At 43.9% G+C, this 27,697-nt stretch overlaps 1 protein-coding gene across 1 annotated transcript in view; it reads right to left on the bottom strand.

Moving 5' to 3' along the window:
- Window positions 1–9,242: 9,242 nt before the first annotated feature.
- Window positions 9,243–27,697, bottom strand: part of tiam2b (TIAM Rac1 associated GEF 2b) — a 29,942-nt gene continuing 11,487 nt past the window's right edge. Inside the window, exons 7-25 of the mRNA XM_079996600.1 lie at window positions 26,897–27,043; window positions 23,300–23,359; window positions 22,169–22,336; window positions 21,479–21,583; window positions 21,256–21,334; window positions 20,577–20,666; window positions 19,274–19,444; window positions 17,761–17,864; window positions 14,566–14,754; window positions 14,142–14,210; window positions 13,550–13,675; window positions 13,329–13,437; window positions 12,890–13,069; window positions 12,289–12,407; window positions 12,047–12,155; window positions 11,516–11,574; window positions 11,315–11,405; window positions 11,118–11,205; window positions 9,243–10,749 (exon numbers count right to left, since the gene is read on the bottom strand). Of these exons, the coding sequence (XP_079852726.1) occupies window positions 10,110–10,749; window positions 11,118–11,205; window positions 11,315–11,405; window positions 11,516–11,574; window positions 12,047–12,155; window positions 12,289–12,407; window positions 12,890–13,069; window positions 13,329–13,437; window positions 13,550–13,675; window positions 14,142–14,210; window positions 14,566–14,754; window positions 17,761–17,864; window positions 19,274–19,444; window positions 20,577–20,666; window positions 21,256–21,334; window positions 21,479–21,583; window positions 22,169–22,336; window positions 23,300–23,359; window positions 26,897–27,043 (2,703 nt within the window). The 3' untranslated portion in view covers window positions 9,243–10,109. The remainder of the gene's footprint in view (window positions 10,750–11,117; window positions 11,206–11,314; window positions 11,406–11,515; window positions 11,575–12,046; window positions 12,156–12,288; window positions 12,408–12,889; window positions 13,070–13,328; window positions 13,438–13,549; window positions 13,676–14,141; window positions 14,211–14,565; window positions 14,755–17,760; window positions 17,865–19,273; window positions 19,445–20,576; window positions 20,667–21,255; window positions 21,335–21,478; window positions 21,584–22,168; window positions 22,337–23,299; window positions 23,360–26,896; window positions 27,044–27,697) is intronic.

The raw sequence follows: 27,697 nt of genomic DNA, 5'->3' as shown, positions 1-27,697 counted from the left end.
TTTTCACAGATTTTTCTTCCTCTGCCGCTGACATTATATTGTTAAAGAAATCACTTAATTAATGCACGCAATTTCACGATATGTTTTCAAAATATAAAACAATAAAATAGCATCTAACAAAGATGATTGAGTGTATGTTTGCTGGTTTATTGTTTATTGTATTCTGCTGATTTTTTTGTCTATTTTTGTATATTTAAAATTGTTCATGAAGAAAATGTCTCCTTTTATCTTCATTCTAGTGCATAGTGCACTGTTGGTGAAAGGGGGCGTTCCACGTATTAACACAGAATTGATTTGGTCGTGAAGTATTGCATGGATAAAAAGGTATTGTCATTTTTAGCATCCAGCCAGCAATGGAAACAACTTGGCTGTGGTGGTGGACACTCAGCCCATGGTCCTGGTAAGAAGGTCCTCGGCTGCTCATCACATCCGAGATTAAAGGAAGCTCACGACTCCATCCTCTCCACATAAACAGCAGAAACCCTTTAGGATGTAGGGCATCGTATGTCTCGAAGTGGGTTGTGAATTTTAAATTCAGGGCTTGTGTTTACTCACAAATAACCAGTTATTTATTAAAAAGCTTGAACCCCAGGCAGGAAAACTTGGGTTTTATTTTTTTCTGTCCACGGGGCATATGCAGATTTTATCGGTAACTTTCTAGCCAAATTGTTGGAAAATAACCATGTTGCTTGTAAAATAACCTTAAAACAATGGCTTGTTGCCTGCTAAAGTAGATGGTACAGTAGTAAACAGTAAAATTCCATAAATCAAAAATTGACTTGGTTGTATGTAGAGAATAGATACAGGAGGATAAACAAGTTCGGTTGAATTTCCTTCAAAATATTGTATTATTAAATAAATGGTATTATGAGGCCGAATTAAAAGTGATGGGATCGAAACATGCAAGTGGGCTTTCCTACGCCGGATACAAAGACCAACATGTGTATTGTGTGTGTGTGTGTGTGTGTGTGTGTGTGTGTGTGTGCGCGCGCGCTGAATGTAGTTCACGGTGTAATATTCTGTGTCCCACACACTAGTCATAGCTTCCGTAGGAGGTGTATTAATATCACGGCCGGCTTATACCTGTGGGGGTGTGATGTGTGGAGGAGGTGGAGGTCTATTATTATAACAGGTCCCTGGAGATTCGTCCCAAATGCCTTCAGGGTCCAAAACCAGAGTGGAATCAAAGAACATTCTCCTACCATGAAAAACACATCCAATGGTGCCTTTTTTTTTAAGGTCTTTGCATCGGATTTTAGTTTTTACTTGATTAATGTTTTTTGCTGTTTGAGGATGTTCAGTGGCTTTTGACTTTCTCTTTGGATTATCCTATAGTCTAATGAATTTAACTTGTGGAGAATCTAAAGATTTTAGAATTCTGCTGTTGGTTTTGAGATAGCTGAAATTGTCTGACAATATCACATTCTCTATCAACAAAATGTATTTTACTTTCAGAAAGAAATATGTATTTTTCAACCTCTATAATGTATTTCTATATATATTAATACACAGGATCTGATGCTGGCTCCTAATGTACAGAGGGTGTTACTTAAATTCTCTGTTTTAGTCTGGTGAGAGGTGAAACTGTGCAAAATATATATTAAAAAAATAAATTATATATATATATATATATATATATATATATATATATATATATATATATATATATATATATATATATATATATATATATATATAATATATTTATATACTGTATTTGTCTCTTCTCCTACTTTCTATGTCTACTTTTCCTTCATTTTAAAACATTGTTATTTTTGGTAAATATTTATTCGATTTATATTGTTTTGTTTCAACTTCATTTGAGTCCTTTTTCCTTTTTGTCGTCGTTTGAACTTGTTTTGCTGCTATTTTATCAGCACCGTTGAGAATTTGGCCTGAAGTAGGCCTATATGCTTTTCAGCGCTGACACCGCAGTGTAATGCCATGAGAAATAAAACTTTTTAACTCAGCAAACCCAGTAGGCTTAACACTAAACATAAATCATCTCTAATATTGAGTTAGTAACATGAAGCAGCTCCCTGACTGTTCATTTAATAATATCACTGAAATCACATCACGTCCACAACAATGCAGTGATTGTGTGGGATCATGATAATCGTGACGTTTAACATCGACCGCACTGAGCAGCAATACAGCCAAATCATCAAACCATCTGTCACGGTGCAGAGCGTCGTGGCCGTGGAGCTCATTGTGTCTCCGTGAGAACATGGAAACCCCCTCTGGCGTCAATCAGTGCACACACAGGAATATAAATGGACCACTTAACCCCCACCCCTGTATACATACACACACACACACACACATGCACGCAAACACGCATGCACACACAGACACACACACACACGCACACAAGCATGCACGCACGTATGCACACACGCACGCACACACCCACACCCACACACACAAATACATAGACACACACAGACACACACACACACCAACACACGCGCACACACTCACACACACACACAGACCAGACACACACAAGCACACACAGACATAGCACACACACATGCACACACATCCACGCACGCATGCACACACACACACACACATTGACACCCACACACCCACACATGCACACATGCACACACACACACATTCTGATTCTGAATAATGGGTATATGATTTTTTAGAACGCCTAATGAAATATTCGTCACGCATTCCTTTCTAAGTTTAGGTCAACAACATCTCTCAAGATGATAGTCCAGTAACTAGTTACGCCAATTACCGTCACATCCGTTTGGTGAACCTTCAGTCTGGTTCTTGGACCATTTTTGCACCAAGATCTCAAGGAATCCAGGAATGGATGGATTCCTTGAGGCTTATTTAAAGTGGGTAAACCATGTTTTGGTCGTCTAGGCCTTATTCTGAATTTGTCTTTCTCACGTGCAATGCTTCCCAGTAGAACCAGTCTTTTCTACTGTCGGTCACCGGGAGCCGCGCAGTCCGTCCACCATCCTGCCAGTCAGCAGCCGGGCCGACCGTCCAACCTCCATGTTCAGTGATCTCAAGTTAAAGTGATGGAGTGGAATTCGGAGGGATGGCGGTGTTGTGTCGGCGTCCCGGGGGAGAAGAGCATGAGGCACTGACGGCCAGCGTATGCTGTGCTGCAGGTGGAATTTGCTGCGCTGGGCTCAACCTGCATTCAGCACGACCAGGGATGGGGTCCCCACACACACACACACACACACACACACACACACACACACACACACACACACACACACACACACACACACACACACACACACACACACACACAGGCACACATGCACGCAGACACAAACCCACACACAGACACAGACACACACACACACACACACACACACACACACAGCATGAAGGTGCCGGTTTTCACCGTAACTACAACTAAAAACATCAATAAATTAACTGATGGCTGTTTACAGTCTCACTGGAGCAGTTGCAGAAAACAGCTCGAGAAGCATCTTCTCACCTCATGACAAAGCTCATGTCGTGTCACGTTGTGGTCTCAGCAGCTCGAGAAGCAGATTATCTTCAATCAACTCAAGCATGGGAATTCATCCAATCAAGCAGAATATGAATAGGGTTTATTCATTTTGGGTTTATATCTTTAAACGAACTTTAACCCTATGCTTTACATCCAATGATAACCCAGCTTTTTTGTTTGAGATCAATTTTTGCTGATTTTTATTTGAAGAATATTTAAAAAATATTCTTTATGGAATGAAAATTGGTGTCCTGATTGGGTGGAGCAGTTGATGTGAATAGATGTGAATTACCCTCTTTAACAAAATGATTTAGACCTGGACCAAAGACCCCTAAACTGGAATTATTCAAATAAAGTTAAAATATATCAAAATTATACTTAATACAATAATACATTACAGTTTTTCCGGGCTCTGTGAAACGCAGCACAAGTTACAAAAGTTACAACCATCTCGACCAAACACCGTGCATGTACGTCACTGCATGTTGCTCTTCTGGCGTTCAGGTTAAATATCCCTGAGGAAGATTTAAGAATTGCGGTCGTTTCTGGATTACGCAGTGGGAACACAAAAGAAAAGGTCTGTTTCTCCAATGGTTTTTGGAACTTCCTGTGGTTCCAAAACGTCTTCTTTGAACGATTATAGTTTCTGGGGTTTTGTAAAACGCAGCACGAGTTACAGTTTTCCGAGTTTCCCTTAAACACAGCCCCGGCTCAAACTGTCTGTCTAGAGCTGCTTTCACACATGAACTCCGCACAATTTCCATATTATCAGGTCTGGACATTGTCCAGAATTACCCTTTCAAACATGTAGCTCACAACCGGAGATTGTCCGTGTCTGACGGCGGACGAGGCTACCGACTTATCAGTAATTGTGACTTTTTTTGCGTTGATGTATTTGGACATATCCACAATATGAACGAAAGAGTGGAAAGGAATATAAAGAAAGCAGAAAGGAGTAGGCAGCAGCTACGCTCCATGCACGAAGATCCGTACGAAGGTAATTGACCCTTCTTCATCCTTTGTGTCGTACCTGCAAGTGGCTGGAAGGGAATGACTTTGGAGAGACGAAGCTTGGACTTATATAACTTCGGATGATGATGTCACAAAGCGGGCTGCTCCTGAAACAAATGAAATTAGACAGTTTTTCACAAATTTCTGCTCCAAATGTAGATCGATATCGAAGAATAAGAATAAGAATATATAAGAATATAATACAAGTTACAATACATACCAGGCTGTGGTGAGATGAGTTGAGATGATTTGTGTTTTAATCTTGTCCCTAACGACTTCCATAGACAACGGCTGACGAACTAATCATTCTACTTTCAAAAGATGAAAGATTTTCTCACTCAAGCTCCACCTGTCATTCCCACACACGCGAAGAACGGCACAGGAAATATTAATATTAAGTCGACTCACCCACATTCAGCGCTCCACACAACGCTTTCCCAGTGGAATGTGAGTGGAGTCTCCCAGTTCCTAGTGTGAATGTTGGCTTATTCAGAAACACATACACACACACACACACACACACACACACACACACACACACACACACACACACACACACACACACACACACACACACACACACACACAAAGGTGTGCTTATGAGTATACACAGGTTACAACGGTTAGGGACTCTCAGGCTTTGTATGTGTGTGTGTGTGTGTGTGTGTGTGTGTGTGTGTGTGTGTGTGTGTGTGTGTGTGTGTGTGTGTGTGTGTGCGTGCATGTGTGTGTGTGTGTGTGTGTGGGGACCCCATCCCTGGTCGTGCTGAATGCAGGTTGAGCCCAGCGCAGCAAATTCCACCTGCAGCACAGCACACGCCGCCCGTCAGTGCCTCATGCTCTTCTCCCCCGGGACGCCGACACAACGCCGCCATCCCTCCGAATTCCACTCCATCACTTTAACTTGAGATCACTGAACATGGAGGTTGGACGGTCGGCCCGGCTGCTGACCGGCGGGATGGTGGACGGACCGCGCGGCTCCCGGTGACTGACAGTAGAAAACACTAGTTCTACTGGGAAGACAAATTCAGAATAAGGCCTAGACGACCAAAACATGGTTTACCCACTTTAGATTCCTTGAGATCTTGGTGCAAAAATGGTCCAAGAACCAGACTGAAGGTTCACCAAACGGATGTGACGGTAATTGGCGTAACTAGTTACTGGACTATCGTCTTGAGAGATGTTAGAAAGGAATGCGTGATGAATATTTCATTAGGCGTTCTAAAAAAATCATATACCCATTATTCAGAATCAGAATCACTTGAGTTGCCAAGTAAGTTTTCACTTACAAGGAATTAGCCACGGTTTGTTGGTGCATAAGATACAACATAGAGAATAATAGGAGTAGAAGTAAAAAAGCAACTACAAAAATGTCTAGAAACATAAATATACTGTAGGCATAAAAATAAAATAGAATAGAGATAATAAATATCTATAAGGAATATTTACAATAAAGAATAGCAGAGCATGGGAAATATTATTATCAATATGTGCAATATATTTGTTTTTTAAAGTGAAAAAACTGAACAGTGGTGCAGGAATGTGAAGAAAAAACGACCAGGGGAAAAGTACAGAGACGATGTGTGTTAATGTAACGCATTGTGTTAGGACTGTACCTTAATATACAGTGTAGGTCACAAAACAATAAATTAACACAAAATAAGACAAAACAACGTGCACCGACGCAATAGTACGAGGCGCCATCTTGGATCATTGCTCTAATCATTCTATGACTCTAGATTCTATTATCTACAGTGGCTAGTCGCAGACAGGTTCACTTTGGTCATTTGGGGTCATACGTCCGACCCCATCACCAACACCGCCCCCCCCCCCCCCTCAGGCTGTGGTCATGACTTCTGGCATTAGAGAAAAGACGAAATATCAATGACTGAAATATCTTACTCAGAGGGCGAGAAATATTCCAAACATACAACGCACAGATTCACACAACAGAACAGGGTTCTTGCTTTCAAGGGACGGCCAATTCGTTGTCCTCCCTCGGTCTTTCCTCTCTAATTTGATTGAGAACAATCTTTTCCACCTCCCCGGGTCTCCGACCAGGGAGGGCGGAACCTCTGCAGCCCAAAGGTCGTGGGTCTGACCCCACCATGTCCGTCCGCAGGCGGGTGGCGTGGAGGGGGGCCGTCCTTTCGTCGGGCTGAGGAACGTGGGAGCTCCTTGGAAACGTGTGACGGCGGAGCGTCCACACCAGTCCAGTCCTGTTGGACCGGCGCTATGACATGTCGCTGGTGGGAGGACAGTGGAGCTGGGACATTTATGAGAACTTAACGCTGCGGAGAGAAAAACGAGAGATGGCTCCTTTATTCCGGAATAACTGTGAAACTGACTGAAGAGCAGAGCAAGAGGAGGAGGATCTCGGCCTGTGTTTTGATGGTTTCTTTGGTGTGTGTGTGTGTGTGTGTGTGTGTGTGTGTGTGTGTGTGTGTGTGTGTGTGTGTGTGTGTGTGTGTGTGTGTGTGTGTGTGTGTCTGTGTCTGTGTGTGTGTGCCTGGGTGCATGGGTGTTGATTCACACAAACCTTGTGTGAATCAACATCAAGCCTCTGTGGAAATGCGCGTTGGCATATCCCGCCCGCATCAATGGTTGGGCTTGGTCTCTACGAGAGCACGCGTCCACGTGTCTGAGCTCGGTTGCGTCAAGGGGACCTGCACTGAGGAGCGAGCCTCACCACGTGACCCGTTTGCCCGCCGTCGAGCTGCGGTTCCAACATTCCCCCTTAATCCTTCCTGTCTCACGAGGAAACACTTCACCTCTGTCTGTTCCCTGAGGAGAGGGGTTCTGATTGTGCCCATGCGTACGTCTTCGGATTTGAATGTGTTGGCTTTGTATGATTTTGGCTTCCACTCAGCTCAATGTGGGTGAATGGGTTACCGTGTCAGCAAGAGCAAGTAGGTGCTAGATCTTGTACCCGTTTGTCCTTCATTTATTCGACTCGCTGTGCAAAAGTGCCACCTCATCTTATCTTAAGGCCGGTGAACTTATGATTCGTCCTTACATTGTTGGAAAGCTTCAGCTGCGATGCCATTTGCTCATGGCTGGAGCTCAGATGGATTCCGTACCACAGTATTGCTCATCTGTGATTGGAATTCCTTATTTCTAACTCCCCGCAGGAAAACAATGGCTGTTTCCATAACAACAGAGTAGAATTCTGTGGGCCTTGTTACGTTTCACCAGTCAAAATTGTCAGAGTTCACCGGATTGCCTCATCTGAACATCTGAATCAGGTATAATTCCGTGCGTGGGATCTTTTGTCTCCCTGTAATTAAGGCATCGTCTCTCGGAGGACAAACCCTTTTGTTGGAGGGGGCTTCACTTCCCACGTTGTGTTTGCACATACAGGGTTTTTGCCGCCACTCTGTTGTTCTGCATTTGAGTGAAGACGCGGAACACGAAGGGGCTCTATGCCTCCATATGTGTTTGGAAATGAAAAGACTTGAAGGGGTCTTTTAAAGAGGGCTACAATTACGACTCACTGCGGCTCTGCTTCAATGCCGCAAAGCGTGCACACACACCACACACACACACACACACACACACAGATTTCATCAGAGAGGCACTTTGTTGCTTTTTCTTAAGCAGTGGTCATGCATACTAACAATCCAAGACGGATACAGATGAGGTACAAACATGTGCGTTTTCCATAATGCTAGTACTATGCCCATTCAAAACATCAATGTTTCTCTCATCCAAACAACTTCACACTCCTCCGGTTTGCATCGCTGCACATAATGCGTTGCAGGCGCGAAAGTCACAGCAACTCGCGGAGGAAAACACCAGGGAAACACAACGTTTCTCAGGGGACGACGTGTTGTTTATTATCCAATTCAAGTCACATATGAGAAATACTCTTTTCTCACGGGGAAAAAAAGGCAGTAGGTCATCATTCCCATATTGTCCTCCTTTACGTAAAAGTTCTATATGGAGTCTGATCCCACATAGATGACTGTTACGGATACAGCGTGAAATGCTCACGTGAGAGGTGCCCCCCCCCTCGGGTGTAATATCTCTAAACCCAAAGTTATAAATCAGTGTGATCATTTTCAACCTGTCCTACAGTCTCTGCATCCGGAAAAGGAACATTCTCCACCCGTTCTCCCTCTCCCTGTCCGCTCGCTCCCCCTGGCTCCACGCTGTGGTGCAGCCGGCGGGCAAGCAAAGCGATCGTACCTGATGTCAGTGCAACGCACCCCTAAAAAGAGTAAGACACTGCTAGGGTCTGAGTGGCATTTCTGGAAGAAAATGAATACATTAACAATATAAAAACAATCCCAAAAAAATAATTTGTGAAATATTTGTACAAAATAAACAAAATATATTCCACTATTTGTGTTATTTATATTCGGCTCCACCCCTACTTCACGGCAACGTTAGTGCTTCCATTCCCACACACTTCCATTCACAGCCGTTCTGGCATTTTCGCAGAAATGGTACGAGGTCGAGAGTGGGGACATTAACGGAACAGCTTTTACAGAAACTGAGACCGGCTCCTGTTCCCACACCAATACACAACATTGCCAGTAGATTTATGGCTTTCAGTGCAAGTGGGAAAGGGGCTTGTATAATTTTTAGCTGGAACAGAAAAAAAAGTCACAATAAATTTGGGACCTACTGTATGCTTCTGTGAGTCTTTGTATATCCTTTTGCAAATACATTATATTTTATTATATTATAAAAATAAGTTAACAAAAAAAAGGAAAAGCATGATTTTTTAAAAATATAATATTAAACCATTTATTTGTACAGTTTCAAGGCCTTTACAAAGTGCACAGATATTAATAGAAAATATTAAAAAGAAAATAAATTAGCAAATAATAACAAATGTTTTCATATTCACTGTTTGCCAACAGTAAAAGCCCCTTACAGATTATTCTCACTCGGTGTGAGAAAAGAGACACTACTGTGGTCCGAGTCTCTCAGTCAGAGCACTGAAATACGAGAAATATGACAAAATATAAATAGAATAATATCACCAGCAGAATATACAGAGGCTTAAAAACAATCAAGCAGTTTCAGTCTTGTACAAATAACTGCTTTTGTCCAGAAAATAAGTAAAAAAAAACAAACCTATAGATAATCTATAGACACTGTACAGGGAATAACATTCACAACACAAATGACATCAAATGCAGATGAAATGACACATAAGTGCAGGCAGCTGAGCAGACCAAGGTAGTCCAACAGGTGCCAAGGTTTGATAATGTATTTAGGAGAAGATGTTCACTCAGGCGTGGAATCGGGAACAAGATGCCAATGACTTCCCATCCCAAAAATACATGTCATCCCTGACATCCCATTTCATCAGGGCGGCACAATGAGTGAGAAGATGATGGATGTGGTGCTGTTGCTTCCTTGTTTCCTTGTGGGTCCATCCCACAGAAGAAATGGGCACGAAGAATCTGTTCACATCTGAAAAATAACATCTATCAAAACAGAGTCATCTCAATGTTGATTTGTCAAAATACTTTAAAACTACTTTCCACCAACTGAGGTATTGTGTTCATTGTTGAGCCCGACAGTGCAGATATTAAAACCTCATTTGGGGCGATGGTCTGCTGGGCCCTAAACCCTGTTGAGTATAAAAACCTCATAGCGAGGGTATGGCAGCTTTCTGGATTCCCAGGACAGAGTCATAGAAGCAGTCCTCGTTCACCACCGACGTCATGCTCTGCACGCTGAAATCTCTCTCCAGGAGGCTGTTGAGGTCGGCGCTCTCCGAGCCGCCCTGCAGGTCCATGCCGTCCCTCCGGACCCAGGGGGACGGCACGCACCCCAGGCTGTACCCCGGGCCGTACCCCGCCTGCTCCCGGAGTGCCGGCTCCTCTGTGAAGTTGAGCTTCTGGAGCTGGGCTTCCAGGTCGCTGGTCAGGGAGCAGAGCCGGGCCCTCTTCCCCAGAGCATCAGCCTCGTGTCCAGGCAGCGAGGTGGCGCGCTCTGGGAACCGGGGCTCCAAACAGCAGGCATCTCCGAGGAGGATGCAGCCACCCGGGGATGTGGATCCTGGTTCCGCCCTCCGCGGGAGTGTGTTTGTACGGGCCTCAGGTCGGCTCTGCTGCTGCTGCTGCTGCCTCCTCCTCCAGGAGTTTCCTCGGTCGGTGGCCGGCCTGGTTCTCCTCAGAGAGCTCGTGGACTCTCGGGAGGTTCTGTCCATGGAGGAGGGCTGCCTGGAGACGTCTCTGAGGATGGAGCGAAGAGCTCTCACTACGGTGGCCTTGCTCTCCATTCCACTGGGGAACCGAAGGACAGCATGGGGGTTAGAAGACAGGGACAATAGTCACAACTACAATTAGTCAACTTAAAGTTCTGCAGCATAAAACAGAGACAAAAACAGACAGTTCATGGTCCGTGTAAACAAAACTTTACCCACCAATAATGTAATGTCAGTATGAGAATTATTTTCCAGAGATTAACTTATCTTTAGCTTTTTAAGCTTACAGTCATTATTATCTTTGTCTGACTAATAATGTTCTAAAAGTGCCCATGTCATTACTGGTGACGGGCAAGATAATAACACTTGATGATGGATTTATTTGATTAATATTAAACCAAATTAAGAAAATGAGCTGGAACCCTCGTTGCATTTTGTCTTTCCTACCGGCTGCAGAGCTGGAACACGGTCTCCGGTCTCCCCTCCAGCTCGGATCTGGTGTGCACCAACTCCCACACACAGGGGTTCTCGGTTCCTGAAAGGTAGAGATGAGGCACGGTCCTTACCGTAACTTGTTGTAGACCTCTGACTTTGTTTATGATCCATAAGAGGACATTTAATTTAAAAAGTCTGATGCCACTCACCTGTGACGTTTCCCTGTCGGACCTGGACAGCCGACGCTGGAACCAGCCAGCGGAACCGAAAAGAGTCCAAGTCACTGGACCGGGAACTGGTCTGCAACAAAACACACACATTTTTACTGTACAAGTTATTTTATTCTAGATCTATTCACTCTGTTCCTTTTATTTGATGAGATGTCGGGAGCGTTGGGGGAATACACGCACCATTCTCTTCTTCAGCTTGATGTTTTCGCGGTAAACCAGGATGATGGCCCTCTTGAAAACTGAAAACGCACACAAATGTCAAGTTACTCACAATACGCAAGTTATTCTCTATTAGCTTTATTTTAAATGATCATTCATAGGATCATTCATGGGAAATGGGGAGAATCCTGAGGAGTCTGGGAAAACTACTCCTCAATTAGTAACCAAGGGCCATTATCTGCATAAATAAAGGCTGCCTATTTGGGCGACTGCCAGACGTGTGGACTCGAGTCAGACTCAAGGCCTAAAATTTGATGACTTAAGACTACCATATATCACTTTGAGTTGAAAGGATTGAAAGCCTTGAAAAGTGGTTCTGTTGGTTTAGGTATTCAGAACAATATTAAACAGGAATGTGACTAATTTAGCGATTGAAATATTAAGCTACTTGTCTCATGACCCAATCATTGTTACTTGAGACTTCAGGAATTGATACTTACCCACAAAACTATGACTCACATTGAATTCCCACACTAAGGAGAGAGCACTCACCGAACAGGGTCAGCTCTGGGTCTCTCCTCATCCGTCCTAACGAAGGCAGAGGGTTGAGCCACACCACCGACGAGTGGATCAGAAACTCCCCCATGGAGATCTCCGTTACCTGGTGGGGAGGGGGAAAAGAAATAAGGGGAGAGGGTATTTAGTCGATGGGTCTAATATCACGTTTTCCACTGAGATGTGCCCCGCTACAATGACAATAAAGCTGCGTGAGTTGGACCAGTAGGGGGCACTACCTCCTTGTCGGGGCTGTTCTGCTCGGCCACCAGCTGGTCAAACACTGGGCCAAAGTCCTCATAGATCTTCTGCATGTCGTTAATGTGACTGGCCACCTTCTCCATGGCCCTCAGAGCCTCTGCACAAACACAAAGAGCAATAAAAGAAGAGGATTACAGGAAAGTAAAAATAAAAAATAGACAAATGACTCAGGAATTCCAGCTGTACCGGAAAGGTTGTATCAGTATGATTTCCACTCCTTCAAACCACAAAGGGACTGTAATTCTCAAATGAGGACTGTATGAAGCTGCTGATTTATAAGATAAGATAGTACTCTATTAATACCCTGGAGGGGGAATTTGGGGGAACTCCGCTGGTACTTAAATATGTGGGGAGCAACCTGGCTTTCCAAATAAAACAGACTAATCCTTTTTACTTGTTTGGACCTGGTTTAGGCTCTCCTCATCTTGGCAAAGAAGTGCACCAAGGATTTCGGATGTTATTGAAATTCCTGTCAGTTTCCAATAGATGGCGATATTTCAAGAACTTTGTAAAGCTCACTGATGAAACCTTTAAAATACCCTCAAGTCAGTGTGGTTGAGCGATATCTATATCAGGTACCTGTGAGGTGGCTGTGCTCCGGGCTCTGGGCGTCAGTCAGGGAGACGAGCTCCCGGAGCAGCAGAGGATACTTCAGGACCCTCTGGACCGGTTTGATCAGGTAGGACTCCAGGGTCGACGAGTGCTGCTTGGTAGGGTTCCTGGCCTCAAGGAATTCCTTGAAGGCCTGGTCCGTCTTAGCTGCAGGACAAACAAAACCATGACTGACGGTCAGAGAAGCTGTGGATCTGCCATCTTCCGACAGCTACATGGACTACAAAATAATCTCTTATTGACCTATTTTCTGAACAGATTTGGATTGGTTTAAACTTTGATGAAAAGTTGATATCTTAGCATAATTCTGTACTAAAAAAAAAGAAAAGGATCACTTGACGTCAACCTAAATTTAAAAGCCATGTTTGGATCTTCCAGTGGACCAGGGGTGTCGCGTGGTTCTTACCTCTCTCCAGGACTTTCTGCACTTTGATATGGTTCGCACAGAATCCGCTGTAGAGCTTAAAGTGGTCGGCGTAGTAGAGGAAGGAGCCCCCGAGCAAGAACAGGAGTTTCTGAGAGCAGAGAGGGTGACTATTGTGACTATTTGTTTTCCCGACGTGTGCGGGGCAAGTGCTGCAGTGCCTCCTGGCAGGACGGCACCGTGGCTGTGCACTGAGCTCTTACCTTGAACTGGTTGGGGGTGTCCAGGGAGCTGAGGTTGGGGCAGGAGGCGATGCGCTCCTCCAGCGTGTGGAGGAAAACCCTCTGGAAGTCCAACATCTCTGGCAGGCTGCCGAACAGAGACTCCATCTGGACGCAGAGAGCGGAGGGGTCAAAGGTGAGACGTTATACGATCTTCCATTGATGCCGCCTTCATGTGCTCCTCTGATATTTGACAATTTCTCAGTTGTCAAGTTGTGGTGACAAAGCATTGTGTTGGAGTGCATCAGAGGAATATAATTACTTTTTTTGTGAAACAGCACAGTAATGAATAGAAATAGGGGCTTTATAGACTATAAACTTTCAATTATCATCTGTATCTCTATTAGAAGCTTAGAACTTGTAGGAGCTTATAATTATGACTTGGAGGCGTTCATGAGCAACTTCTAAATCAAAAATTAGCATTTTCAAGCAAGTGAAGGCAGCGTGTAGAGTTAGAAGAACACGGGAAATGGTGGCAGTCTTTAAGCTTTGATTTAAAAAAGGTCTGCTTATATTTAATCCATTTTCTGTCAATTATAATTCATCAACTCAGTTTTCGATGTTCCACATGAACCTCTTCCTTGCTGAGGAAGCTCTCCTGTTGCAGGGGCGTCAGGAAGATGTCGAACAAGTAGCCCAGGTCCTGAGAGGGAAGAGGAAATGCAGGGCTTGTGTTAATGTGGTTGTCACCGGGGGGCTGTTTAAGGGAACAACGTACTTAAAGTACAATTTGTTGTGGGATGATACCATTCAAGTGTTCAACCGCCAATATTCCGTAAGCATTTTGTAGGAGTATTAGTAGCATTAGTCACAGTAGGAGTTGTAGTAGAAGTAGTATAGTAGTATTTCTTAGGGTATTATTTGTGTGTTCATTTAATATTTTGGTACTTGATTTTCACTGTTTGACTGTTCAGTTTAGTTGAGGAACTTAAGATTGTCATTCTTTTTTAAGTAGTAGTAGTAGTAGTTGTAGTGTACGAGTAGAATTTGGTCCCGACCTTGACGTAGGACTTCTCGGTGTCCACCAGCTCCTGGATGACCTTGCAGAGCCTCTGGGAGACAGACATGTGTCTGGGACAGGGAGGCTGGGGCCCGGCCTCCCGCAGATAGGGGTTCCTGGGAGACTCCACCTCCACAGCACAGGTCTCCGGGAAGGTCTGGTACAACATGCACATCTTGTCCACTTTCTGCACGGAACCATGCGGGATAATCATGAGACCAATCTGTGAGTTAATTTAATGCTGTACAAAAATTGACCACTTAATACATTCATTTTATCGGTTTAAAACCAATCAAGATCTATATTTATGTCTTTGATTGATGTACAGTATTTTGACAAGTTATGTACCAATTCCTGCATTAACTATGTTATGTGTATAAACAGTAATAACAGTAAAGAAGCACCATCATTTTATTGAAAACTACAATTTGCAATTGCGGCAGAACATCCAAGACAACAGCGACAGCAGGTTGCCAGTCAGAAGAGGTGCAACTTCCTGTTTCTAGTCTCTTACATTAGTACAGATGTAGCCATAGGGGTCAATTTACGGGAGACTATAAAAAACCCTGAAAAACTGGATAAAATGCAGTTTGCGACCATTTTCTTATGGTATATATAAAGACTGACAATGTTGTGAGTTTTCCATATAACAAACAAAAACATCTTAAGTTGGCCTAAATGTTTGTCCCATTGGACTGCATTTAAGCACTGTGAGCTGCACCAGAGTGGTAAGTTTCAGTTACAGTTCAAATAAAGCATACAAAGTGTTATAATAATAAATGATGGAACCCAACATTTCGGTCCCATCAAAAAAATGGCAAACCTATCCTTTAAGGCAAGACTTAAACATGTGCCTGTGCATTGTGGGAAGTAGTGGTGGCAAGCAGGCTGCAGCCAGTCGGCTGTATCACGGTCATAGAGCCCAGGGATCAGAGGGAGATTATGGGTGTGTATGGGGGGGGGGGGGTTAAGCACTGCTATCTACAGGCTGGCGCGAGTCGAGTTTGGACCAAAACCTGCCACATATTCCCACAGTAATTACCAGCCTGTTGGATCGAGGAGTCCCCTGGGGATCCAGGGTCGCGGCAGACATTAAAGGAGACTAAAGAGATGTTGAAAGTGACATGGTTGTGAAAATCTGTCCCTATCGATAACAAAGGGGTATTACAACAATATGCTCAACACATGCGACACGTTCAAAAATAAATCAAGAACCCTCTTCCCCTGCAGCACAGCTCTGTTGCTGCATACCACTGTCTGTCAAATAATACAGTTCCAGAACATGGACATGGGAGGGGCCAAAATGCTTTAAAATCTGGAAACAGTCAGGGAGGGAGGTTCAAGATCCTGAGAGGAGCTAAGATGGTTTAAAAAGGAGGGAAGACCAACAACCTGCCTGTCACTTGACAACATTTCACAGGTTGACTATAATAGAATATAGAGACTATGTTTTGCAGTATGTTTACGTGCTATTTTACAGTTTTTCCTGAAACAATGAAGGAAAATTACGCCTAAACAAAATGCTGGTAGGGGATTAAAACCAAAACACATGAATCCCATCACCCAGACAAGAGATGTCTGACACATTCCTCTCCACCCAAGGACATTACAACATCCACGGTGCAAGTGGTCACAGACGGAGCAGAACGTGAGCGAACGCACCCTTGAAGGAAAGTGTCCCTGCCAGCTCAGGGCGCAGCAACCCTCAGGAGGATGTGCTCGCAACCGGCAAACGGCCTCATTTGTCATCATAATTTCTGCTGCCGGCATTTAATAAAGTGCTGACAAACTGATGAATTCCTCGGGTGAGAACTGTTTTGCTGAGGCTTTTAATAAGCCCGGGAAGGAGGCAGGCGAGGGCTATTCCTCTAATGATAAACTTCCTTGTGAATCCTCTGAGGAATCTGTGTTATTTCTATTCACTTGTATATTTTCAGTTTGGTTACGCACGGTGCTGAATCACTGTTATCACCTGCTAAAAATTTGCCAGATTTGCGTATGAAACAAAAAAGCGGGTGCAATCGCATATGGGGAGCAACTTGAAGTCCAAAACAACTGATAAATGAAAGCACTGGGACTGAAACTAAACACTATATGCCACAACATTAAATGAACTAACAGTAAAGAGTAAACAACATTAGTACTGCATCAGATTTCTAAAATGGGTGTAAGTGAGAAAGTCAGCTTTCTTTCCTCGCACCTTCCCCAAGAACAGCAAACTGTGACAACAGCAAACTATGTCAACTACTAGGTAAAATAGAAACGTCAAATCCACCATGTGCCATCCAGACCGGGCATGGGGTGGGGGTTGTTTACCAGCAGGACGATGCCGTCGGGCGGCTGCTCGCACGCCAGGCAGCAGGTCACGTCCTCCAGGAGCCCCGCCAGACGCTCCTTCAGGGACGGGCGGAGGGATGGCAGGCTGAGGTCGGACACAGCCTCCCCAACCTCCTCCTCCTCCTCGTCCTCCAGTACCCCCATCCCGTCCCAGTCCTCCTCCAGGGGCACAATCCAGCACAGCGCCCCCATGGGGAGGGACAGGGGTCTAGGGAAGCCTTAGGGGTCGTCTCTGGTCGGAGCGGGTCAGAACCAACATCGAGGAGCTCTCTCTGTGCTGCTGCAGCCTATGCTATTAATGCCGCCTTCGGACTGGGTTTACATACCAACACAAACACCCCCACACACGCAGAGTCTCTCCCTCTCTATTATACACACTCTTAGGTAGTAAGCCTGGATTAGCAGCCTTCTCAGGGATCATGCAAACTGACTGTCTTGGCTTTCGAAACCCAGTAAGGCAGAGGAGGCTTCTGGGAAAAAGGTTTCGGCCATGCCGGAACAGAAGTGGATCACTGGGCCCAAATGAAGGCAATAGACATGTGCCAACTTAAGATAGCGCATATATGTAGGAAATAAACCAAAAAAACAACCTCTCAAGTCAGAAACCACAGTGGTTTCTTGCCATTTCAGGTACAACCACGAATTTAGTTTAGATTATAAAAAACTTGTATCAAGAGTTCAGATAAAAATGTCGATGCAAACATATACATTTATATGATTGCAACAACTCATAGTCCCACACTTACAATATGTCCACAGCACTCAATTCTGACCTTATTCTGACTCTACAAGTCTCACTGCCAAAGAGACCGTGTCAGACAGAAGGAAGACATGCACTGTTTCTCCTTGATCTCACCTGTTCTGGAGGTTGGATGAACTCTGCGGGCGGAGACCGCACCGAAACATCGTCCACACCAGGAGCCAGGGGAGTGTCCGGGCTCTCTGTAGGCGGTGGCACATCTGTGGGAGAGATCAGAGTCTTGTTGAGTATTGTTCTGTAGCCAACCCTGACCTCTGACCTCCCCGTGGGTAGGCCCCTATTTATCCCCTAGAGGGGCAAATACCATGCCACGGTATTAGCAATTAAATCTACTCCAATTAATGGTAAATCTGCCATGCTCTTTATTTGACCCCATCGCTAAAAGACAATCCATATGAGCTATCGCGCCTGGAGAATTCTCCAATTTCAGTTCTATGGCTGTGCTTCCCAGAGTTCCATGGGGCAGAGCATCTATACTGCCTAGCAGCTAACTACACATGACGGATGTCAACGATCATTGATCTGCTTCGTGTAAGGAAGGAGCAGTAAGAGGAGACTCATTTACACCGACCTCTCTCCTGGGAGCTCCACAGAGCCCCGACACAAAATCACTTCAATGGAGAAAAACAACAAGACTTGTTCTCGCGCCTCTTACCTTCTCACCTTAATAACTGGGGACTAAAAAAAAAAGTGTTTCGTCTTCATATCATGTTGCTACAACATCCCTGAAGACCGTAAACAATAATATCGATTTATTTCCCAGTCCTAATTAAAGGCTTAGGCTAGGGGTGATATCTGTTACAGTGCATGGTAATCTGTCTATTATGAACAGTTATCGCATTGAGATAAGGTCCATGGAGCCATCTGCCACCATGTCAGGCTCATCACAACAGCCTGTTTCAGCGTTAAACACGGAGAATAGAGATTCCACCGGTATTTTGATGTCCAACACAATGCTGCTGGGATGCTGAAGACGACTGATACATTGATTTAAAACCATGTTCGGGTTCTCAATTTCAGAACTCGAAAAAGGCAACGGAGGTCAGGGAAATGTCAAAATTGAAACACATATTTTCCTGTGTTGCAGAAACAAAATAAATGTGTGAGGTTACTAATGAATCCCAGCAGATTGTGGAACCCACCCAATAGTATTTCGATATAGATCCAAGAAGATTTTTATTGTTATAAAATATATATTTAGTCCAAACCTCTGTATACTTAAGATAACAGTGAAACTAGAATTAAAACTTCATTATTGTACATTCTGTAATAGAAACACAGGTCCCTGCGTTGAGAACCACTATTTGGAATTATTGTGAGATTGGCTTTGGAGATACTCTGTGTAGACACTGTCATACTGAACGTTGCCATCTAGTGGCTCAAAGAAAACAATATCGTAACTGAGTTGGGCGTGACACTTTGCCATGGGACAAACTGCTCCATGCTTTGATAATGTGATTTGAAACCAATTTCACAGTAACGATGACAAGGGACACTGTATTTTTTTCTATTCTAATGAAGAAAGTTGAAGACAGGGCCTTAAATTAGCCTATAAACCCCTTGTCTTTGTGTTCTACTGTATCTATTTGACATGACCTCCCACTACTACCTATGTTCCAGTTTTGGGCTCGGCTGGGGCCGGGCTCCTCGGGGCCCGACTCCTCTCGTCTCAACACCAGCTGCAGCGCCGTGTGGCTGAAGAGGGTGTGCATAAGACCCAGGTCCAAGCCAGAGACCCTGGAGCCGTTCAGGTCCAGGATCTCATCCCCGGCTCTCAGTCCTGGATGGGTGGGAGGGAGGACGAGATGGATCAGTGTGGGCACAGGTAGTCCCCAAAACACACACATATTTGGACACACACACACACACACACACACACACACACACAAACACACACACACACACAAGAAAAGATAAACACGTATTTATACACATTCAGATAAAACACACACTAATAAACACATAGACGGTCATGTGAACACACAGACCTACATCCACACACACAAAAGGCCAAAATAGCGCCATTGACCTCAATACCCCTTATTTCTCCTTCAGCCTGTTGCTAAGTAATCTGCAAGTGAAAAGAGTCACATAGCTCAGAGGTTGCAGGAGTGGCCAGATATTTGCGAGCCAGGGAAGACAGCTAGGCTCTACATAGGCTCCGGCTTGAGTCAAACACCACTGCAGTGGACGCTCATCCATGCTGATGCCGGTCTCTGCTTTATAGCGGTATATAAAAAAAAGCGACCAATAAATGGGAACCCGGAGCCACCACAAACAAGGTGAACCTCTGATATCCCCCGCGTTTACCGTGTTTTGTGTAGCAGGGCAAGTCCTGGACCGTGCACCCCGGCTTCCATGTTCACAGCCAGGCAATGTTGCGCCAGTCGGCAATTTCAGTTGGAATTGTGCAACATACAGTGACTTATGGGGTCAGGGGGGCAAAATGTGTAAATTATGTTATTTTTTTAATAATTCATTTTAAAAATGAACACGGTAAATTGCAACCTTATAGACATCGATCAGCCACAACATTAAAACCACTGACAGGTGAAGTGAATATCATTGATCATCTTGTTCCAATGGCACCTGTCAAGGGGTGGGCAGCAAGTGAACAGTCAAGTCCTTGAAGTTGATGTGTTGGAAGAAGGAAAAATATGATAAGGATCTGAGCTACTTTGACAAGGTCCACATTGTGATGGCTAGATGACACAGGAGAGCTACTGTAGCACAAATTGCTGAAAAAGTTAATGCTGCTATGATAGAAAGGTGTCAGAGCACACAGTGCAAATGGACTCACAATGAGCTGCTGATCGTACTGTTAGATATCAGAGGTGTGTGAACCGCAAGGTGTGAATAAAACCTGCGGGTATGTGTGTCTGTGTGTGTGTGTGTGCATGCAAGGCTCTTACCCTCGGAGGAGGCCACTCCCAGGGGGTTGACTTCACTGACGAACACGTGGCTCCGTCCTATCCCGTCCACATGACCCGTGACCGCGAAACCTGCGAGGTCAAAGGTCAGGATACAGCAACGGTTAAAAAAGCAGTAAACATTATCTATAACAAATGTATACTACTACAATATTACAATCTAAACACCGGTAAAAATTAATTGGATAAATTATCTTTTTTTGGATCAATCTATATTTTTTTCAGTTTGATCAACTTCAATTTGAATTATGGTTTTAACTTCCATTTGAAAAAAAAACATAAAATAAATATGGTGCAAGTGTTTGGGCTGATCCAAAGACAATTCAAAAGACTTGCAGGTTGGATGCTTTAGTCCCTTTGGCCAGGTTTAAGAACCTTTTAGGTGATTTGGATGTCGGGATCTGCAAATGTTTTTTTTTTTTAAGTGTTATTTTTGTTGTTTTATTTATTGGTTGCTGATGTTTCATGGTGATGTATCTACCATCTCAGTGGGTTTCCCTGTATTAAATAAAAAAATAAAAAAAAATGTTTTCTGTGATTAGACCCGTTTTGAGGGAAAATTCAGTTCCCCCATAGACTCCCATTGAATAGAAAGAAAACAGGAAACAGGAAATATTCTCTTCAACAGTATAAATCCTCTATGTGAGCATGTCACACTCACCAAAATCCCTGCTTGTGTCCAGGCGGGAGAGCTGAATGGTGAAGACGTGGACGGGAGCGACTTCCAGCTCATCATACACCTGTAGAAAGAAGGAAAAATAGATCAAAAAAGAACAATGATACGAAAACGAATATAATTGTAAATCATTCAGATCACTAGATGTGAGTAAAAAGCAGGTTGAAAGGGTGAACTGGGTTGTTGGTGCACTGGGTTTGGGTCCTACCAGGTCTCCCAGTGGGTCGGTGAGTGCTGCTGTGCTAGTCTCAAGCTTCTGACCTGCACATCTCTTCACACGCAGGCAGAACGCATTCTGGTCCCACTTTCTCTCCTGCACACACACACACACACACACACACACACACACACACACACACAGACACACACACACACACACACACACACACACACACACACACACACACACACAATCACACCACACCACACCACACACCACACACAATCACACAATCACACCACACCACACCACACACACACACACACACACACACACACACACACAGATTTTGAATCCTATCATGTGGTAGAAATTGCATGGCAAGTGCTTTGCTCAAGAGAACGTCTCCAGTGGTTTCTCAGAGGGAGGAAAGTGTGTCTTCAAAGGCATTTCCCTATGCCAGTGTTTCAAAGCCCATCTGGGGATCTGCACCAGCAAATTAATATTCATTCTCCCTCCCAGCCAAAAGAATGCAGCACATAAATACTTTCATAAAGCAGCCACTTTAATTATTTAGGATTCAAATGTGATTAAAGTAGTGCAAGATCCCCCCTATGGCCATCTCTTCACATGACCTCCTTGGTTAAACTCTGCAGAAGTTCTCCGGGAAAGATGCTGAAACGGGATTAAATCAATGTTTGGCGATGTATTAGTGATGAGCACCGGAGGCAGACATACCGTACAAACCGCAGAGAGCAGATCTAACACCAGGGAGTCTTCTCTCACTGGAACGTAAACAGCTTGGCCCTCTGGCAGACTGACACAGAGCTGGGACTCCTGGCCGCAGTACCAGGGGCCGCCTTTAGAGGGCGCTGCGAGCTTCATTTTGGCTGCAGCGTCCAGTCTCTGGAATAAAGAAAGGAAGAGAAATTCAAATTGATAGTAAAAATAATGAATGATGCAAATACAAATAATTCAAAAAAATAACAATATATATATATATATATATATATATCTTGAAAAAACAATTATCTTATTCAATCTGGAAGTATCAAAGAAAACAAATGTGAAAAAAAAAAGTCTAAATGACAAAATTAAATAAATTCAGAGAGAATAGGCAATTTGAGGGGGGAAACAGGGGCAAAAGAAAATATAGTGTGATTATTAGTTTTTCATGTGTTTTCTATGTACCCCAAATCCGATATTATAAGCTTTATTCTTCCAAATGCAAAATTGTTAACTCCTCCTCCTTCTCCTCCTCCTCCTCTTCCTCCTCCTCCTCCTGGCCTTGTGCAAACACAGGACTCTGACTTGCTCGGCTCGACCAGACAACATTAAATATTACAGCGAAAAACAGCACAAAATATGCACAAAGCAATCACGCAAAAAAAAAAAAATTGAATCATTTTGAAATAGGAAAAAAGCTGCATGTGATTCCTTGGGTAAACACAGCAGGCGTTTTGGTTCCAGACTGTACAAGGAAAGTATCGATGCAGAAAATTGCTTCAGCGAGCAGTGAAATACGGTGCACTGGAGTGAAACATTGTTTGGACACATAATGCATGTGTTAAAAAACCAAACATCCATTTAAAAAAAAAATACACAAGGTTGGAGTTGATCTGGAGCTGGTTATAATTTGAATTTCTTCATGAGGAAAAGATATAAATAAATGGGAATTGACTAGCGAACAGTATTTGGTCCAGAGGGTTGAGGATAATAGTTTGTAGGGTTTATCCAGGTCCTGTATATTAGGAAAGTCGAAGATGCATGAAAGATACCGAAGGAATAGTAGCACAACGTTCAAACAATATAAAAAGTATATAAAAGGCACCGTTTCCTCCCTCGTATCAACTATTAAAGTCAAATTACCTCGGAGCTGCAGGCGGAGGCCGGATGAGCTGGCAGTCCGATGGTGAGACCGTCAAATACCTGTGGGGGAGGCAGAGGAGAATCTAAATCTCAAGCTAAAAATAACACCTTGCGGTCTTTATTTACACTTAAATTAAAAACAGTCTGCTGAAAAAAAAAAAAAACCCCAGAGCGGCTTTGATACTGAGTCCCGCTCTGCACTGAAACCAAAATGAGCCCAGAGGAATCCTGGGAGAAATGAGGGGTTAGGCCCGGCCGAAATTACAGGTTGTGGGCGACGGACGGGGGAGAGGAGCGTCAGTCAGACGGGGGGAGGCTGGAGCCAGTCTGCTGCAGCAGCCGTGATGACACACGCCGGCACCGAGCTGACACACCAGCGGTGCCCAAGCTGGGGTCCGTGGGCACTTTATGGGTCCACAAAGGAATTTCAGGGGGTCTGAATAACTTAGATAAATTAACATTTTCTCTCAAACTGTTGGAGTATCTACCACTTCTGTCACACATGATAATTAACATATACAGTATATTGTGTGGTGTCCGTGCAGACTTTGACTTGACCTTCGTGCTCAGTTTAGCTCCTTTCAACCATTGTATATTTATTTGCGTCATTTCCATCAGTTACTAATGATCTCCACCTCCTCGGAGCTCAAGCCATCTTGACCGCAGAGCCGGGCAGGGACGTGTTCGGTAAACGTCCAGGCCCCTGGATGCTTTGTAGATACACAAAAAACATTTATTTGCCCCGCGCTGGGGGGGGGGGCGGGTTGGGGGGGTTGCTGCAGCTTGGAGAAATTAACCCCGTGCAGCTGCTCCTAATGCATGCACCAACAGACAGAAATCAGGCTGTTTGCGATTAGAGGGCCGAGGTGACCGGGAAACCTCCATTGGATCTCAGAGCGGATCACACGGTTGTCTTTACTTGAACATCAATGCTTTTTGATGCGAACGAGCATGAAGGACACTGTGCCGTGCAAAATGTTTAATAATTTTTCGGGGCTCCACCGGGCTCGATCCTTCAGCAGCAAATGGAGACATGGAGAGAGAACCTGCAGCTTAACCCACCCCCGACCCGGGTCGGGTTCTCCGTGCTGCATTATTGATGTACAATACTGCACGTGGCTTAAGTTATTAGGCTGGTTTCCAAATCAATACACGTCATTCTGAATACACTGATATCCGTTCAAAATATTGTTATTGTGAAATTATCCAGTGAGGGAGCTGTGGGCAAGTGTTGATGAACATCATGCTGTAATATTCCTTTAAAAGGACACAACTTGCAGAGTTAAATTACCTACAGCAAGATATTTAAAATTTCAACGTGAGTTTTTTGTCTCTACTGTGCTATTGTATGAGGCCGCTAATCAGGCTAGATACAGACTCACTTCGCGGAATGCTGATACAATCGAATATTCTAAAATGCAAAAGTAAAAAAGGTTATTCCCCACAACAAATTCATCTACAAAAAGGTCACGCAGACGTGCCACGTATATTTGATCAGGACACATGTGTTTAACTGACGGTGAGTTGACCATTAAACTGCTGACTGGGTCGTTGATGACTGGGTTTCACTGGCAGTGAAAGGGAGTTTCGTAGAGGAGGTGAAGAAATTCAGACCAAAACAACTCGGTAAAAGCCGCAAAAGCAGCGCCTGGATCCATGTACATCAATATATCCAGAGGAGATGTTTAGATCAATGTTTGTTTTTACTGAAATGCCATTGTCACAAATCGTTCTTTTTTCTGTGGCAATAACATTTTTAAGTTAATGTTCTTAAAGTTGATCTCCTTAAAGCGAAAAGTTGATTTTTCCAGCCCGAAGTCTTCAGCTGCTTAGTCCACTGCTGCCTAAAGTGGCCACTTTACAATCAACCGTGACACTCGCTCACTCACACTCAAGATTTCCTCGACAGCGGTCGCCTTCCAAGCTGGACGGAAGAATCAAAACAATTTTCCCCCTTCGGCTATTTGAAACCCTTCGCTGCGCGCGCACACACACACACACACACACACACACACACACACACACACACACACACACACACACACACACACACACACACACACACACACACACACACACACACACACACACACACACACACACACACACACACACACACACACACACACACACAACCTGTCCCTCCTCCTGTCAGCGCGTCAACATGGGACACGTGCTGGCAGGGAAACCAGAGAGGTGTGTGCAGAGCACGGCTGTCAAAACACGCCGCCAAAAAACCCCCAAGAAAACCCTTAAACAACAGACAGCGCACAGCTCAGAGATTTATCCCCCTCTGGAAGGGCTGGAAGGGTCAATCAGGGAATCTTTAGCGGCCAAAAATAGCTCTCCTCTGCTTCTCCTTCTCTCCCACTGTCTCACTCCAGCCGAACGCTAAAGACGGAGGAAAGGCATTATGGGTAACTCACTTGCACTGGCCAAAGAACCGTCAGCACCAGTTTGACCTACAGTAGCGATCCTTCCACACTGTCACAGGAGTTCCCAAGTGCAGGGCTGCATAAATATTCCAAAAACCATGTTAACTGTTATCTGACACGGCTATAGTGCGGTGGTGGAAAGCAACACAATAAAAGTACATTTTCAGGGATGTTTGACTTTTACAACTTACAAGTATTTTCACTTGTAATACTTTGAGAAGATCAGGAGCGAGTACTTTTATTTAAGTAGAAATGTCACTGATGTGTCACTACTAAGTAGAAAGTCTGATGACTTCTTCCATCGCCGCCTATTACAAGTGCACAAGAGCCATGTTCAAAAAAGAAGCGTATTTTGAGAGATAAAGTACACGTTGAAAAGGATGTACGACACAAAAATATGAAGGTCTCTGATCAGGATTTTTGATGTTTCTCTGAAAACAAAACAAAAAAACAACCAGATTCAGAAGCGGTAAAATGCCCTCCTCGGCAGCATTTCAAGTTGTTTGCCGTCAAAAAGAAATGTTTTTTTAATTATTTCTGTTTTACACCTCCCCCCATCAGGATTATGCTTGGCCTCTATTCAGGGCAGAGGGATGTGAGGTGGTGCCGTGTCTCGTGAAGAAACCTCAACCATCAAGCGCTGTTTACACAGGTGAGGGGAAAGGTAAGAAGCAAATGGGTAGACAAAAAAAATGTGTGTGTGTGTGTGTGTGTGTGTGTGTGTGTGTGTGTGTGTGTGTGTGTTTGGTGTGTGTGTTTACATGTGCATGTCTGTTTGTCTTGTGTTAACGTGATGTTTTTATTTGCAACTGCTTTTCAGTGAATAACAATCCTGCTTTTTATTGCACTTTATCCTTTGTCCTATCCATGTCTTTATCTGTTATTAGATGTTTTTATTCTATGTTTTAGTCCTAATGATGCAAATGGGAACGGGTTCGACTCATGCCGTTCTTAAGTGTGTAGGCCTGTTTCAAATTGCACTTCAACCTTTTATTTGTGCTATTATGTGTCTTTTTTTAATGTGTTTTTAGCAGTGTTATTTCAATGCTTTTATTCTTTTTTACATAAAAAGCAGGCATTTTATGACTTGTAAACACTTTTGAGTTGCCCCTATGTGTGTGTATGTGTGTGTGTGTGTGTGTGTGTGTGTGTGTGTGTGTACCTGGGATGCTGAGTGCCTGTTGTCTCTGCTGCGTTTGGTCAGTGTGTCCAGCGCCTTCAGGGAGGAGAACAAGCCTTGCTTGTGGCGGTTTCCTCCGGACAAGGTGGAGCATCGTCTCCGTAAGGTGGAGTCGTCACGAGTGCACGTCTGGGAAAATCAAAAAGACGCAGCACAATGTGAAACTGATGTGAAAGTTAAACTATGTATAATGTATTTTTACAAATAGAAAGTGGTTCCAGAGGGAATCGTGAGCCTTGAAAACCCATCTGTAGAACCCAGCCCCAGAATCAGAAGCATTTACATGTACAAGGAATATGTCATGGTGAGGATTGGTATGTCACTACAGATAATTAGCATTTAAAAAAAACTGAACACACACACACACACACACACACACACACACACACACACACACACACACACACACACACACACAGTAAAGGAACCTTGAATAATAATGTACAAATAAGATAAAAATAAACAGAAATAGCTGAAAAATACAAAACAGAAATTAAAAAAATAATACAAAAAAACACTACTCACAAAAAGTTAGGGATATTCGGCTTTCGGGGGAAATTTCAGGATGAACCTAAAATGCACTATAACCTTTACAGGTGAACTTAATTAGACCTTCTCTAAACCTTTGAATGCACATGTCCAACTGTTCAATGTTTCAGTACTTTTTGCACAACTTGCTGTTCTCTAATAAGGAGCTGAACGGCAAAACAGGTGTTTGATCCATGAATCGACCAATACATTTCCTGGTTCAATTAGAATTGGTATTTAAACAGTCCTCTTCAT

This window comes from Zeus faber (genome assembly GCF_960531495.2).
Source record: "Zeus faber genome assembly, chromosome: 2".
In the NCBI taxonomy this organism is placed as follows: domain Eukaryota; kingdom Metazoa; phylum Chordata; class Actinopteri; order Zeiformes; family Zeidae; genus Zeus; species Zeus faber.
This window is presented reverse-complemented; position numbering and strand designations above follow the sequence as displayed.